This window comes from Cervus canadensis, chromosome 8 (assembly GCF_019320065.1).
Source record: "Cervus canadensis isolate Bull #8, Minnesota chromosome 8, ASM1932006v1, whole genome shotgun sequence".
Taxonomy (NCBI): domain Eukaryota; kingdom Metazoa; phylum Chordata; class Mammalia; order Artiodactyla; family Cervidae; genus Cervus; species Cervus canadensis.
The window spans coordinates 1248952-1261696 of NC_057393.1; the positions used below are offsets into that span (position 1 = coordinate 1248952).

General features: G+C 68.6%; 1 protein-coding gene across 4 annotated transcripts in view; it reads right to left on the minus strand.

The window, feature by feature from the left end:
• The window catches only part of PWWP2B (PWWP domain containing 2B), a 23144-nt gene extending 10954 nt beyond the window's left edge, over positions 1–12190 (minus strand). For 2 of the 4 annotated variants that reach the window (XM_043475326.1, XM_043475322.1), the window contains exons 1-2: positions 11785–12190; positions 3537–3745 (exon numbers count right to left, since the gene is read on the minus strand). In XM_043475326.1, coding sequence (XP_043331261.1) covers positions 3537–3745; positions 11785–11909 — 334 coding nt within the window. In that variant the 5' untranslated portion in view covers positions 11910–12190. Of the gene's footprint in view, positions 1–2140; positions 3746–3961; positions 4803–11784 lie in introns of those variants that run through there. The other 2 variants (XM_043475323.1, XM_043475325.1) reach the window with 2 other exon arrangements.
• Positions 12191–12745: the final 555 nt, after the last annotated feature.

Here is a 12745-nt window from a genome sequence, read left to right on the forward strand (position 1 = left end):
CCCGCCCCCCAGCACCCTGCTCCTGGACACCCTGGCCCTACCCTCAGCACCGCCGCGGGGCACCCCACCCGCATCTCACACAGGTTCTGCGGGGACCCCCTGGGCCTGCCCCAGCACCCTCAGCTCGCCCGGGAAGCCCACCTTCCCCAGCGAAGGCGGCTCCCTGTTTCCCTTTCAGAGAGCAGGCCAGACAGGCTGCCCTCCTGACACTTGACACTTGAAAGCAAATGTGCCCACCGGAAGACCACCGACCCCACCCGAGCGCGAGACCCCGGCTGGTTGACGCCAACAGACCAACCACCTGGCTGGCACAAACCTCAGTGCAGTCTTTAATCCTCAAGAAACAAAACCCAAAAGCCCATCAAGCAAAACCACTTTGCTTTGGCGCCGAAAGGATTCAGCAACCCCCCCACCAAGCTCCAGGAGCCCCAGAACCCAGGCCCCCGCAGCAGGCAAACCTGTCTGGTGAGATTCCTCCTCTGCCTCCAGATAAACAGAGCGAGCCCTGAACCTACGGGGCTGCCTTCTCTCTCTCAGGGTGTGTGGGTGAGCCGCCCACAGCCCCAGGCCAGCGGGGCGCGGCCACAACAGAGAGATGCCGGGGAGACAGGAGACAGCGTATCTGGGCCTTCTCGGGGCCCCTCCCCGTGGGGTGCCCTGACTGGAGACCCTCGCTGGCTTGACCACACCCACACCCCACACTGAGGCCAGAGCCCACGGGGGACGTGCCGGGTTCCTGGGAGGAGTCTGTGCCCGGAGTCCTGGGAGCACTCAGGAGCACAAGGAAGAGCGGAGGGGTCCCCAGCCCAGATGCGCCCCTTGTCCCTGCTTCTTCAGTGCTGGGACCCCGCAGCAGCCGGCCCAGCAGGGAGGCAGCACCAGCGTTCCACAAACCCCTCCCCGGCCACCAGCCGGCCGACCTGCCCAGCCCCGAAGGCTGGTGTTGCCCGGGAAGTTGGCACAGACAGGTGGATGAGCAGGAGAGCCAGGCCGGACGAGGTCACCCGAAGGTCCGGAGACGAGGGCAGAGGCCCTCGATGGACAGACGATGGACAGACCCCAACTGCGTCAGGGGCACCGGCCCGAGGCCCTGGGGCCAGGAAGGGGCCATGGGCTGCCCCCCACTGGGGACCCCGACATGTCCACTGTGGTCCACCCAGGCGGCCTGGAGCCTCGGGCGGCCACAGCCTGCCTGGAGCCAGCAGAGGAAGGGGCCGGCCCTCGGACAGGCTGACCAGGGCCGGGGCTGGGCAGCATCAGATGCTGGCACCCCGACCTCCCTGCGTCTCAGGCCCCAGGAGCGCTCACAGCACGTGGCTCCGCCCCTCGCTGTTTCCCGACAGCCCACGAGGGGACCAGACAGGCCACACAGTGGCCCACCCGGCCTGGTGACACGCAGCTGCACCCATGGGGACACCACGGGGCCTCCAGGCGGGGCCACGGCCGGGGGTCCCACAGAGTCCTCCCGGGGGTGGAGACAGAGGTCATGGCACTGGCTGGGTCAGATCCCAGACACCCTCCAGGAGCCTGGAGCCGCAAGCCCCAGGCACCACATGCCGGCTGATGAAGGGGAGCCCCCCTGGCACCAGGAGAAGGGCGCTGGGCCAAGGCACCACCTCTGGGGGAAGGCAGCTGAGCAACTTTCCTCCTTACTGCGAAGTCGGACCCTTGGATGCACCTGCCAGCCTGCAGCGGGGGAAGGGCAGGAGGGAGACCACCCCGGCCATCTGGGAAGGAATGAGAGACACAGCAAGCCCCTCCTGCGCCCACCCCAGCCATCCGTCAGCCACAGCTGCTGCCCCTGACCACTCCCCTTTCTCCAAAAGGCAAATGGAAGAGCAAGCAGATCTTTCACGGCCTTTGAAAAACGGCCACAAAACATAAACTAGGTCTGTCCTCTGCCCAGGTGGCTGACGACTCGCCCGCTCTTAAAGCACCTCTTCTGTGATCCAAGACATTGGGGGGACGTCGCCAACGAGCAGGACGATCTTCCAGACCACCCGTTTTGGAGCGGCAAGCCAGCTGGCCAACGGCATCCCTCACCCCCTGGCTCCCCGAAGCCCAGGCTGGAGGCACAGCCCAGCCACCGATGCAGGCTCAGGGCGGCAGGAGAGAGGCAGCCCTCCACGCGCACACTCACCTGGCTGGGAACACGGGTTACGTTTCGAACTGGGTTAAGAGCTCCCTTATTTCTGGGGCCACGTGCTGGGCGGCATTGGCAGCCTCTGTGATAGCTTTCCGATACATCCCCTTCTTCTTACGGTTAAATCTCAGTTTGAAAAATTCAGAGAAAGGGGACAGTTTTGAGATAGACAAAAATGACGTAGTTGGAGAACCAAACCACGAGACTTTCGCTTCTTGCCAGGAGGGCTCCCCGTCCTCCTTCTGGCTAAGACTAATGTCCAGGACACGTGCCGGCCACCAAGGGAAGCCGTGAACCTTACCCCACACGATGTCCCCTACGGCCACGGTCCTCCCGTCCTCGGTAACGCACTTGGAGACGCTCTGCGTGTGCAGCCTGACCGTCAGGGGCGGGACCGTGGGCCTCGCACCCTTGGAGGAAGAGGACACAGACACGCCATCGCCGGGGGAGAGGTCGCAGGCGTCCGGCGATGTCACGTCCGAGCCGGACGACTTGGACTCATCCAGGCTGTCGCTGCTCCACGCCAGCTCGCCGGCACAGCCGCTTCTACCAGGGCAGGTGGCGAGGAAAGCCAGCCCGGCGTCATCGTCGGGCCCGTGCGCCCCTCGGGGACACCCCTTGCAGTCATCGTCTTCGCCAGAGCTGGCGGAGGACGAGTCCGCCAGCCCGCCGCGATGGGCCGCACCGTCGGCTGGGGGCCCTCGGCCCTTGAGTTCCTGCACCAGCTCGGCCCTGTAGACGGGCTCCTGCTCGCCGGCCCCCAGGCGGCGCGGCTTCAGGCGGATCTTGGGGGGCGGCGGGGCGGCCCCGGGGGGCAGGGGCCGGGTCAGCTTCAGCTTGGGGATGGAGGCGGGGGCGCCTGCGGCCGGCCGGTCCCTGGGAGGCTCGGGGTCCGGACCTCCGGGCGAGGCCGGGGGCGGACAGAAGGGCTCCAGGGAGCCGTGCACGCGCGGGGGGATCTCCACCACCTCCCCGGTGCCCTGGGGCGTGCTGTAGGAGATCTTGATGGCCGGGCTCCGTGGCACCCCGGCCCGCGCCTCCTCCCGCCGCTCGCGCCGGCTCCGCTTGGCGGCGGAGGCCGCGTCGCCGCCTCCGTCGGGGTCCTCGGGCTTGCGGGGCTCCCTGCGCGGCCGGGACGTGGCGGGGGGCCCGGGGCTGGCCTCTGGGGGGCTCTGGGTGCTCTTGCACTTCTCGCAGAGCACTTGTCGCGGCCGCAGGCGGATGGGGCTCAGGGCCAGGCGGCCGGGGTCACGGTTGCGGGACAGGCGCCGGCGGGTCCTCTTGAGGCCCCGGGGGGGCGGCTGCGGCACCCACTGCCGATACGTGTTCCTCAGCCAGAGCGGGGGCGGGAAGGGGGCGCCTTCGAAGTAGGGTGGGAACGGGGGCAGGCTTCCGGCCGGCAGCGGCGGCACCAGGGGCGGGGGCGGATCGGGGCTGCTGGTCTCGGGGGGCCGGTCCCCGTGGGCAGGCGCCGGCGGGCCCGTCCCCAGGGGCATGGCCTCCGCGTCTCCCTCCGCGGGGGGCGGGCCGTGGCAGCCGTTGACAGGGGCGTCCTGGGCCTGGGTCAGCGGAGCCAACGGGGGCAGGCCGAAGAGGCCGGACCTGGTCGTGGGGAGACAGAAAGGGGCGGTCAGCACAGGGAGGACGCCGCCGCGCCCAGCCCCCACACGGGGGGCGGGGGAGGGGGGCAGCAGGATCTCCCGGCTTTAACAGAGGCACACCCCCCAGCACCCGCGGGGCAGCCCAGGTGCAGGCCGCCTGCTCTGAAATCAGGCACTGAGCATCCACGCCTCCATTCCTGGAACGAGGGGAACTCACATCTGCAGGCCTGGAGGCCCCGGAAGCCAGCGAAGGGAGCCTCCGTTCCTGGACAGGCCTGGCCCAGCCTTCCGGGAACCGGCCATCATGTGGTCAGCGGCCCCTGCCCACAGGCCTTATCTGCTCACCCCCTCATCCCTGAGGGCAACACTCCCAGAAGGAAGACCCCGACTGTGCCCCCAGGGGGACCTTCAGCCCCAGGATAGCCCACAGGACCGGGATCCCCGGTGCAGAGTGTGTCTGGGGGTGGGGGCCACTCATGGCCAGGCCCAGCAAGCCCCAGGCCTGAGAGTCAGCCTGCTCCCCGCTGAATGCTGCTTGCAGGTGAGGGTACCCCCCCCAAGGCCCCCCGTGCCCACCATGACCTGGAAGGACCACCCCTCTGTCCTGCAGGTCCAGAGAAGGCAGGAGGCCCCCCTCCCGCAGGGACCCACAACTGAGGCCAAGCACATGGCCAGCACCCCAGGGCTCCCCAGAACGGCCCGCGCTTGCTTCGAATGGCTTCAGGGCATCATCACCCTTCCAGAGTGCTGGCCAGCCGGCCTGCATGCTGGGGACGTCTGAAGTCACATCTCATGAGTGAGCCACTCCTGAAGCAGCAGGAAAACACCGCTCCAAACAAGAGCCAAGCCCAAACAGGCTACACCTCCCCCGGCAGTGACACACAGCTTCAAACACACGCGATCAGTCTGTAAGACTGCTTAAGCTAAGAGCTGTTTTCATTTTCTAGCACAGAACAGACTTTTAGACAAGAGTTTAGAATACTGCACCTCCGTCTCTCCCTCCCTTGTGTAATTCAATCACAGCAGAAAAGATAAGTGAGCTTTGCTGCTTCACTGTTTCCAAGTGACTTCTGCTTCTACTGTTCCCCAGAAGAACCAAGGCTGCTAAGATCGACCGACTGGCCACGGCAGCTCTGTCTGCAACCAGGTGGCCCCAGGCACCTGTGGCCGGAAGGCTCCTCCCTGCCCCTCCAGGGGGTGGGTGCCCAGGGACACAAGGAGGCCGGGAGCCGGTGCAGGCTACTCGAGAAGCTTGGACCACAGAGGCAGGCACGAGGGCCGCATGCAACAGGGCTGAGCGCAGCGGCCAAGGGCCCACGGCCGCCCTGACGGTCCGTCACGGGAGGGCACGTCCCTCCCGTGCCATGAACGCCGTCCAAGTTGAATTCAAGGTCACCAGTAAATGCCCAGTGCTGTGCGCTACGCTAAGCTGCTTCCGTTACGTTCAACTCTTTGCAACCCTGAGGACGGTAACCCAGCAGGCTTCTCTGTCCATGGCAGTCTCCAGGCTAGACTACCAGAGCGGGCTGCCATTCCTGATGCCAGGGGATCTTCCCCACTCAGGGACTGAACCTCAGTCTCTTACGTCTCCTGCATTGGCAGGTGGGTTCTTTACTGCTTGCGCCACCCAGGAATCACATCAAACTTGATCAAGCCTGAAAGTGAAGTCGCTCAGGCATGTCTGACTCTTTGTGACCCTAAGGGCTGTAGCCTGCCAGGCTTTTCCGTCCATGGGATTCTCCAGGCAAGAACACTGGAGTGGGTTGCCATTTCTTTCTCCAGGGGATCTTCCCGACCTGGGGATTGAACTCAGGTCTCCTGCAGTCCGGACAGACTCTTTACCATCTGACCCACCACAGAGTCCCAGTTTAAAGCCATTAAGGGAACCCTATGTAAGGCCATCTCCCCTGAATCTAGTCTTCATGGGCGGAGCTGCTGAGGGGGGTGGAAGGTTCACACTTCAATGCCCAGAGGGTCCAACGAACCAGGGCCATGGCCTCCTGTCCTCTGCTTGGCCGTAAGGATGCAGTTCATTCAGCCGGCTCACGAGTGGCCTGTGAGCTGCGAGTGTGACTGAGGCAGGAGGGGGTGAGGGGTGCAGAGAGAGAAAGGTGGGGAGACGGGGGCAGCAGGGCCAGCCTGGGGCCAGCAGTGGGGACCTGGCCCCTCTGCGGTGGATTCTGCTCAGGGTGGTGGGCAGCCGTGGTGATCTGGCAGTCAACCCCGTCCCCTCTTCCCCCCAGCCCCAGCAGATCAAACCAGGAGGCCATGGAGGCCATGAGCCCCGCCCTGGGGTGCAGGTCCCCCCATGCTCACGGCCTGAAGGCGGTGCCTCCCTCCAGACGGCAGGCGGCCTGGGACCATGGCCGTGGCCGGCACGGCAGGCCCCGTGACTGGGGCACTTCCTTCCCGGAGCGGCTGCCCGGCCCCGGCCACACCCACGCCTGCCGGTGGGTAAACAGGGCCAGCGGGACCCTGGCTGCCCAGCCATGGGCCGCGGGCAGGGCCCTGTCTACAGCCCCATTAGGCGCCCTGGTCACCATCCCAGCTCTCGGCTGGGACAGGCTGGGGGGTGGGCAAGGTCTGTGCTTGACCCCCAGCTCGGCTGCCCCGGGGCACAGAGACGGCTCCAGCACAGGCCGCTCTCTCAGGGAAGGACCTCAGCAGCCTGCCCCCACGGGGCGCCTCCTGGACCCCGGACACAAGCTGTGGCGCCACTGAGGTTTGAGCGTGACCGTGGGGCTGGGTCCCCGGTGAGGCCGGGCTCCACCCATGTGGGCCTGCGCTCAGGGACGGAGGTGCGGCTGGCCTGGCAGAGCCCCGCGGCGACACTGCAGGGCCTGGTGGCAGAAGGTGGGGGTCCCTGGGGCCAGAGACACGGTCTGCCAGACCCCACTGTCCGCCCTCTGCTGTGCTGAGATCTGAGCCCACTGGGACTTCCAGGTGCAGCCCCCAAGGTGGAGAGAAGGGGCCGGGATCAGGGCCTGGGAGCTGGGGAGACTCACGGGTGGAGCCCCGCTTTGACCAGGAAGCCCAAGGGGGCCTGGAGCAAACTGCAGCCCCGTGTCCTCGGGGAGCTGTGGGAGGGACAGACGACTGCACTCCGAGGAGAGGAGGGGGAGACAGAGCCAGGGCGAGAAAGGGGGAAGTTCGCACAGGCGGCTTCGGCCGTGAGGCTTATTGGGGGTCAGACCCCAAAGCAGAATAGCTCTGCCCCCGAGGGGACAGGAGACAGAGCGCCCAGGGTCTCCCACTGCTCTGTCCAGGTGAGGGCACGGCCGCCCGCAGGGACACGGGGGCCTGGCCTGCCATCCTCGGTGCCACAGCAGGGGCCAGGCCTGCACTCACCCTCATCCTGGGGTTTGTGTGGGGCACCCCCAGAGCCACCCTGGTGGGCCCACGGCCAGGAGGAGCTGGCCAGGCAGCCTGCCGGAGCGTGAGACCCCCCGCACGCCCACCACGGCCTCCCCCCGCAGGCCTGGGGCCCAGCAGCAGCCTCTGAGCCCAGCCCGGCTCCCCGGACCTTCCTGCCTCGTCCCCCCGGGGGAGAGACCACCCTGGTGCCCTGCGCAGAGATGAGAAGACCAGGCTCCTGGGACCACCCCCGGGCCAGGCGTCCAGGGAAGCCTTCTGCAGTGGACGCCCGTACGGGCAGAGCCCGCAGCCCCATGCCTCCAGGCGGGGCCCACCCTGCGGCTGGCTGAGTGTTACAGCGCTGGTTCAGAAAACACATGGCAGCTTCTCTCTCCCACAGTCCTGCCAGACAGACGGCCGGCCGCAAGGCTGGAGCCCAGGGCAGGGGAGGGGCGGGCACTGCGGGAGAGGCGGGCGGACGGGCGCCAGGCTGCCCTGAGGGCCACCTCTGCTCAGGGAGCGGGGAGACAGGAAGTGCGGCCTGGACTACAGAGGGGCCCTCCCCAGGGCCACACAGGGGGCCCTGCCCCCCTGGAGTCACACAGGGGACCCTGCTCCCTCCCCCAGGGCCACACAGGGGACCCTGCCCCCTCCCCAGGGCCACACATGGGACCCTGATTCCCCCAGAGCCACACATGGGGCCCTGCCCCCTCCCCAGGGCCACACAGGGGACCCTGCCCCCCCCAGGGCCACACAGGGGACCCTGCCCCCTCCCCAGGGCCACACAGGGGACCCTGCCCCCCCCAGGGCCACACAGGGGGCCCTGTCCCCCCCCCAGAGTCACACAGGGGACCCTGTCCCCCCAGGGCACACAGGGGACCCTGCCCCTCCCAGGGCCACACTGGGGACCTGATTCCCCCAGAGCCACACATGGGGCCTTGCCCCTCCCGGGCCACACAGGGGACCTGCCCCCCAGAGGCACAGGGGCCCTGCCCCTCCGGCCGGCAGGGAACCCTGCCCCTCAGGGCCACACAGGGGGCCTGTCCCTCTCAGGGCCAACAGGACCTGCCCACCCCAGGGCCACCACAGGGGGGCCTGTCCCCCCCCACGGTCAACAGGGGACCTGTCCCCCCAGGGCACACGGACCCTGCCCCCCCAGAGCCACACAGGGGACCCTGCCCCCTCCCCCAGAGCCACACAGGGGACCCTGCCCCCCCCCAGAGCCACACAGGGGGCCCTGCCCCCTCCCCAGGGCCACACAGGGGACCCTGCCCCCCTCCAGGGCCACACAGGGGACCCTGCCCCTCCCGGAGGACAGCAACATAGGATATCTGCCCCAGCTGCTCCCAGGGTCTTGCATCCAGGGTTTTAGAACCATCAGCATCATCCCAGTGCAACTCAGCTGTGTCCCGCTCACCTCTCCGAGGTCCCCAGAAGCCCGAGGCCAGGCCCACCCAGCCCCCCTCCCACCTTGGAGCAGCTCTAGAGATCAGCCATGCCAGCCTGGTCCCCTGGTGAAGTATCTGCCCGCTGGCTGCAGGTCATGCCACCCTGTGATGCACTGGGCTCCCCCACCCTCCAGCTCCCCGAGGGCGGGGGAAGAGCCAGTGGGGCCTGGGCGGGTGGGCCCAGGATGGAGCAGGGGCGCTCCCAGGCCCAGAGACCAGCTAGGCGGGGACTCTTGGCTGGTCTCCAGAGGCTGAGTCTCCAGAAGCCTCGGGCGCCACCCCCCTGAGTGACTGATAGTCGCTCAGTTGTGTCCAGCTCTTTGCGACCCCGTGGACTGGAGCCCACCAGGCTCCTCTGTCCATGGAATTCTCCAGGCAGGAGTACTGGAGTGGGCTGCCATTTCCTTCTCCACCCCACCCCTCTGGGCAGGTCACAAAGGCCTGCACCCAACCTTCCCAGCAGAGGGGCCCAGGAGTCTGCGTGGTGATGGCCGGGGGATTCACACTGGGAAGTTCAAGAAACCCCAGCTCAGAGGTCAAGGCCAGGCCTGACAGGCAGCTAGCCCTCACGCCTCGTCTGGGGACCCCCCTCTTTTCACCACTCAGAGCCTTTGCTGTCTTTGGCCGCCCCACCTGAGGTCCCTGAGCAGAGGCACACCCCCAAGTCGCCTACGAAACAGTGCCCACATCCGCCTGGAACCTGGCCTGGAGACAGGAGCCACGGCGGCGTGGCAGGCGAGGCCGTTTGCATCACCGGTGTCAGGACAGCCGCTGCCCAGCAGAGACGCGGGGGAGTGAGAGCGAGACTCAGGCCGTCTCCTCGCGCACACTGACTGGGTGTGGACGCAAGAGTCCCCGAGGACCTGGCTTCAGCCCACACGGCAGCTGGGCAGCAGGTTCCAGGCTGGATGGGGGGGGCATTGGGCACCGAGCGCCTCCCACCTGCCGGGACCTCGGCCTGGCCTCCGAGGACACACGCATGTTCAGCTCAGGGCCCGCAGCGAGGGGCACTGTCTCCCGAGTGCCGTCAAGTTAATACTGGTAGCTGGGCCCCCTGTGAGAACTGCCTGTCCCAGAGGACGCCCCCAGCTCTGCCCACATGTTCCAGCAAGGCTAACGCACGGCGGTGACTGGCCTGTGTCCCACGGGGGCACCGCGGGCGCAGTGGCCTGATGCCCCGGCCCAACCCCGCACCAGCCCGCCGCTCGGGGACCCGCAGGCCCGGGAGGGGGGCGGTGCCTGCAATCGGAGCCCCCAGCTGCTCTCTCTGCCCGTCAGTGCCCACGCCCGCCCGGGAAGGGGCCCGACCGGCTGGCCCTGCCCCCATAGTGTGGGGGGGAGGGGGAGGGCTCCAGGGAAGGCAGGTGGGTGCTGGGGACCCCGAGGCCTGAGGCCAGGCCCCCTCTGCCAGGGACACCCAGCCCAGGCCTCTGGAGCCTGCCTGACAAGCTGGCTGTAAACTCGAGTACTGCAACTCATAACATCATGGGAGAAAACCAGGGTCAGGATGAAACTGAAGGTGACCGCAGAGGCGAGGCGGGGTCGGCGGGCGCAGGCTTCAGACAACCGGGGGCTGGGAGAGGCCAGACTAAGCCTCAGACTCTCTGCAGGGACTGGGGGGGCCCACTCAAGCCAGAAAGGGGTGCTGCCCAGCTGAGCTGTGCCCACCGAGGCCCAGCCCCTGGCTCCGTGGGTGGCTCGGTTACAGCCTCATGTGGCCGTGGCAGGGCGGACGCCCACGCGCCCTACAGCTGCCAGTTCCCGTGCTGGGGTCCCAGCAGAGCCTGCTTCCTCCACGAGGGGGTGGGGAGCGCAGATCTCCAAAGCCGGGCATCCACGGGCCGCAGGGCCCGGAGCCCTGGCTGGAGGCAGAGAGCAAGGGCAGCGAGCCTGCAGCCTCCACAGACACCCCCAGCCACGAGTCTACCCTGCAGCCTCCTTTGTCCTGAGTCGGGGAGCCCAGAAAATGGGGTTGGGGGGCCGCTCCTGCAAGTGCCCGCTGCCAAGAGGAAAGGCCAGGCAGGGCTGTGCAGGAAGGCTGAGCGCGGCCCTGCCTGACGGGGAAGCGCCGGCCACCGGCAGCAGGGGACCTCGGCCACCCCAGGGCGCGGGCCTGCAGCCTGCGGGGTCCCCGGGTCCCACCAAGCCCTCTCTGCAGTAGCTGGCTCCGAGCAGGGCGGTAAGTCACCGGGGAGGCCATATGTTAAACCACATGACTTGCGCATAAATGGCTCTGGCACATCTAATGAGGAGGTAATGCCAGCAGGGTGACTGCTGAAAGGTGACAGTCCTCCCGCCACATCCACGCCGCGGGCACAAACCCGGCCTGCACTGGGGGGCGAAGCTGGGCCTCTGCAGAGGGGAGGCGGCTTAGGATAAGGCCCAGCCAGAGCCTCGAGACATTAGTGCCTGATTAATGCCTAATCATTTATCTGCGCGACAGCTCGCGACCATGTGACGCTGTATCCAGGAGACTTTCCCGCTGCAGAGCTCCCTGCCGCCGGCGCACAGGTGCCTCTCGGCAGGGACTTGCCCCAGGCCTGCCCGGGGACCCCTCCACCAGGGACGCCCGGCTCCCTCGGGGCGCCCCCTCGCAGTTCTGCAACTCCTCTCTTTGCATCCCTGCTCCGCCTGGGGGCTCCTCACCCCAAACAGTGTTCTCACATCCCACTGCCGGACACGACTGCTTGCCCTCTGTCCTCGCCTCAGCCCCGACTGCGCCCGGGAGCCGGAAGAGGGCATTTCAGGGCCCGCGGAAACCCCTCTTGTGAGTAGCCCCCAGGCAAGTGCGGCAGCGCACGGGAGCCCCCCCGCCCCCCCGCAACGGATGACAATTCTGAACAGAGCCGAATTCAACAGTGCGTCTGAACAAAGAAAAGTGCGTTAATTATGGCAGACGTGCGGAGTTACGAGCCCGGCATCGCGGCGGCGGGTGCGGGGGCTCGGGATCCACGCGCCGCGCCCGGGCTCCAGCCGGCCGCCCCCGCCGCCCCCCGCCCGGCCGCGCGATCCCCCGCCCGAAAAGTCGCGACGACTTTGAGAACCACTTTTGCCCCCCGAGCGGCGGCCGCGCTCGCGCACCCCGAAACTGGGGCTGGGGAAACCGAAAGCGGGCGCGGGCGCCACGCCGCCCCGCCCCGGAGCGGGTCCCGGCCTTGGGCCAGAGCGCGGGGGAGGGGGGAAGTGTCCCGAGGGGAATCCGGGGGCGTCCCGGGCTCGCGCCCCCGCCCCCGCTCACTTTTTTGTGCAGTCCAGCAAGATCCCGGCGAAGCTGCGCTCGCCGCAGCTCGCGGTGACCAGCAGCGCGCCGTTGACGACCTGCTCCACCCGCACGGGCAGCCGGCAGCCGGCCCGCGGCTCCATGCTCCGCGTCCCGGCCCGGCCCCCGCCCCGCGCCGGGTCAGCCCCGCGCGTGACGCCGCCCGCCGGCCGCCTGACGTCACAAAGCTCCGCTCGGGGCGGCCTCCGCGAGCGGGCCGGGGGCGCGGGGAGGGGCGCGCGGGGCACCGGCGCCCTCAGACGCGCGCCGGGCCGTGCGGCCTCCACACCCGGCGCGGAGACGCACTGCGGAGCCCCACCGAGGGGGCAGGATGGGCCGGGATGGGGCAGGGCCGCGCTCCACCCCCGGCGACGCCGGCCGCGAGCGCCCGCCGGGAGGATCTGAGAGCCGGCGCCGGGAGAACGCCCGGGCCCCGGCCCCAGGGACCCCTCCCCGCCGGCTGGGATCGACCAGGGGCGCCTGCCCCTCTCTGCCCCACGGTGTCTCCCCCCTCTCCTCTCCCCGGCCCTCGCTTCTCGAGTCCCCGGGTTCCCCGCCTTCGGGTCTGGCGCTCGGGTAGCCACCCGGCACTGCGGGGAGGAAGTCCCGGCGGCGCGAGCAGGAAGCCCGGTGGGCCGGCGCGAGGAGGCGCGGGGCACCGAGGGGACACGGCGGCCGCCGCAGCCGCCAGGGGAGCACTTGACGACCCCGTGTGCTCGGCGCCTCTCCGGGTGACGGGAGAGAGCGCGCTCGGCCCCGGGTTGCCTGCCGCGGGCTGAGGGGGGGTGATTTGCCCTCAAGTCTAAGTCGCATGGCGGCGGGGAGCGGGTTCTGTGCGACCCTCGGTGCGGCCAGGGCGCCACGCGGCCTGGTCACAATGGGAAGGACAGCCTTCCCGAGCGAGAGCGGGGCTCGCTGGCACGCCAGCCCGGCGGTGGGT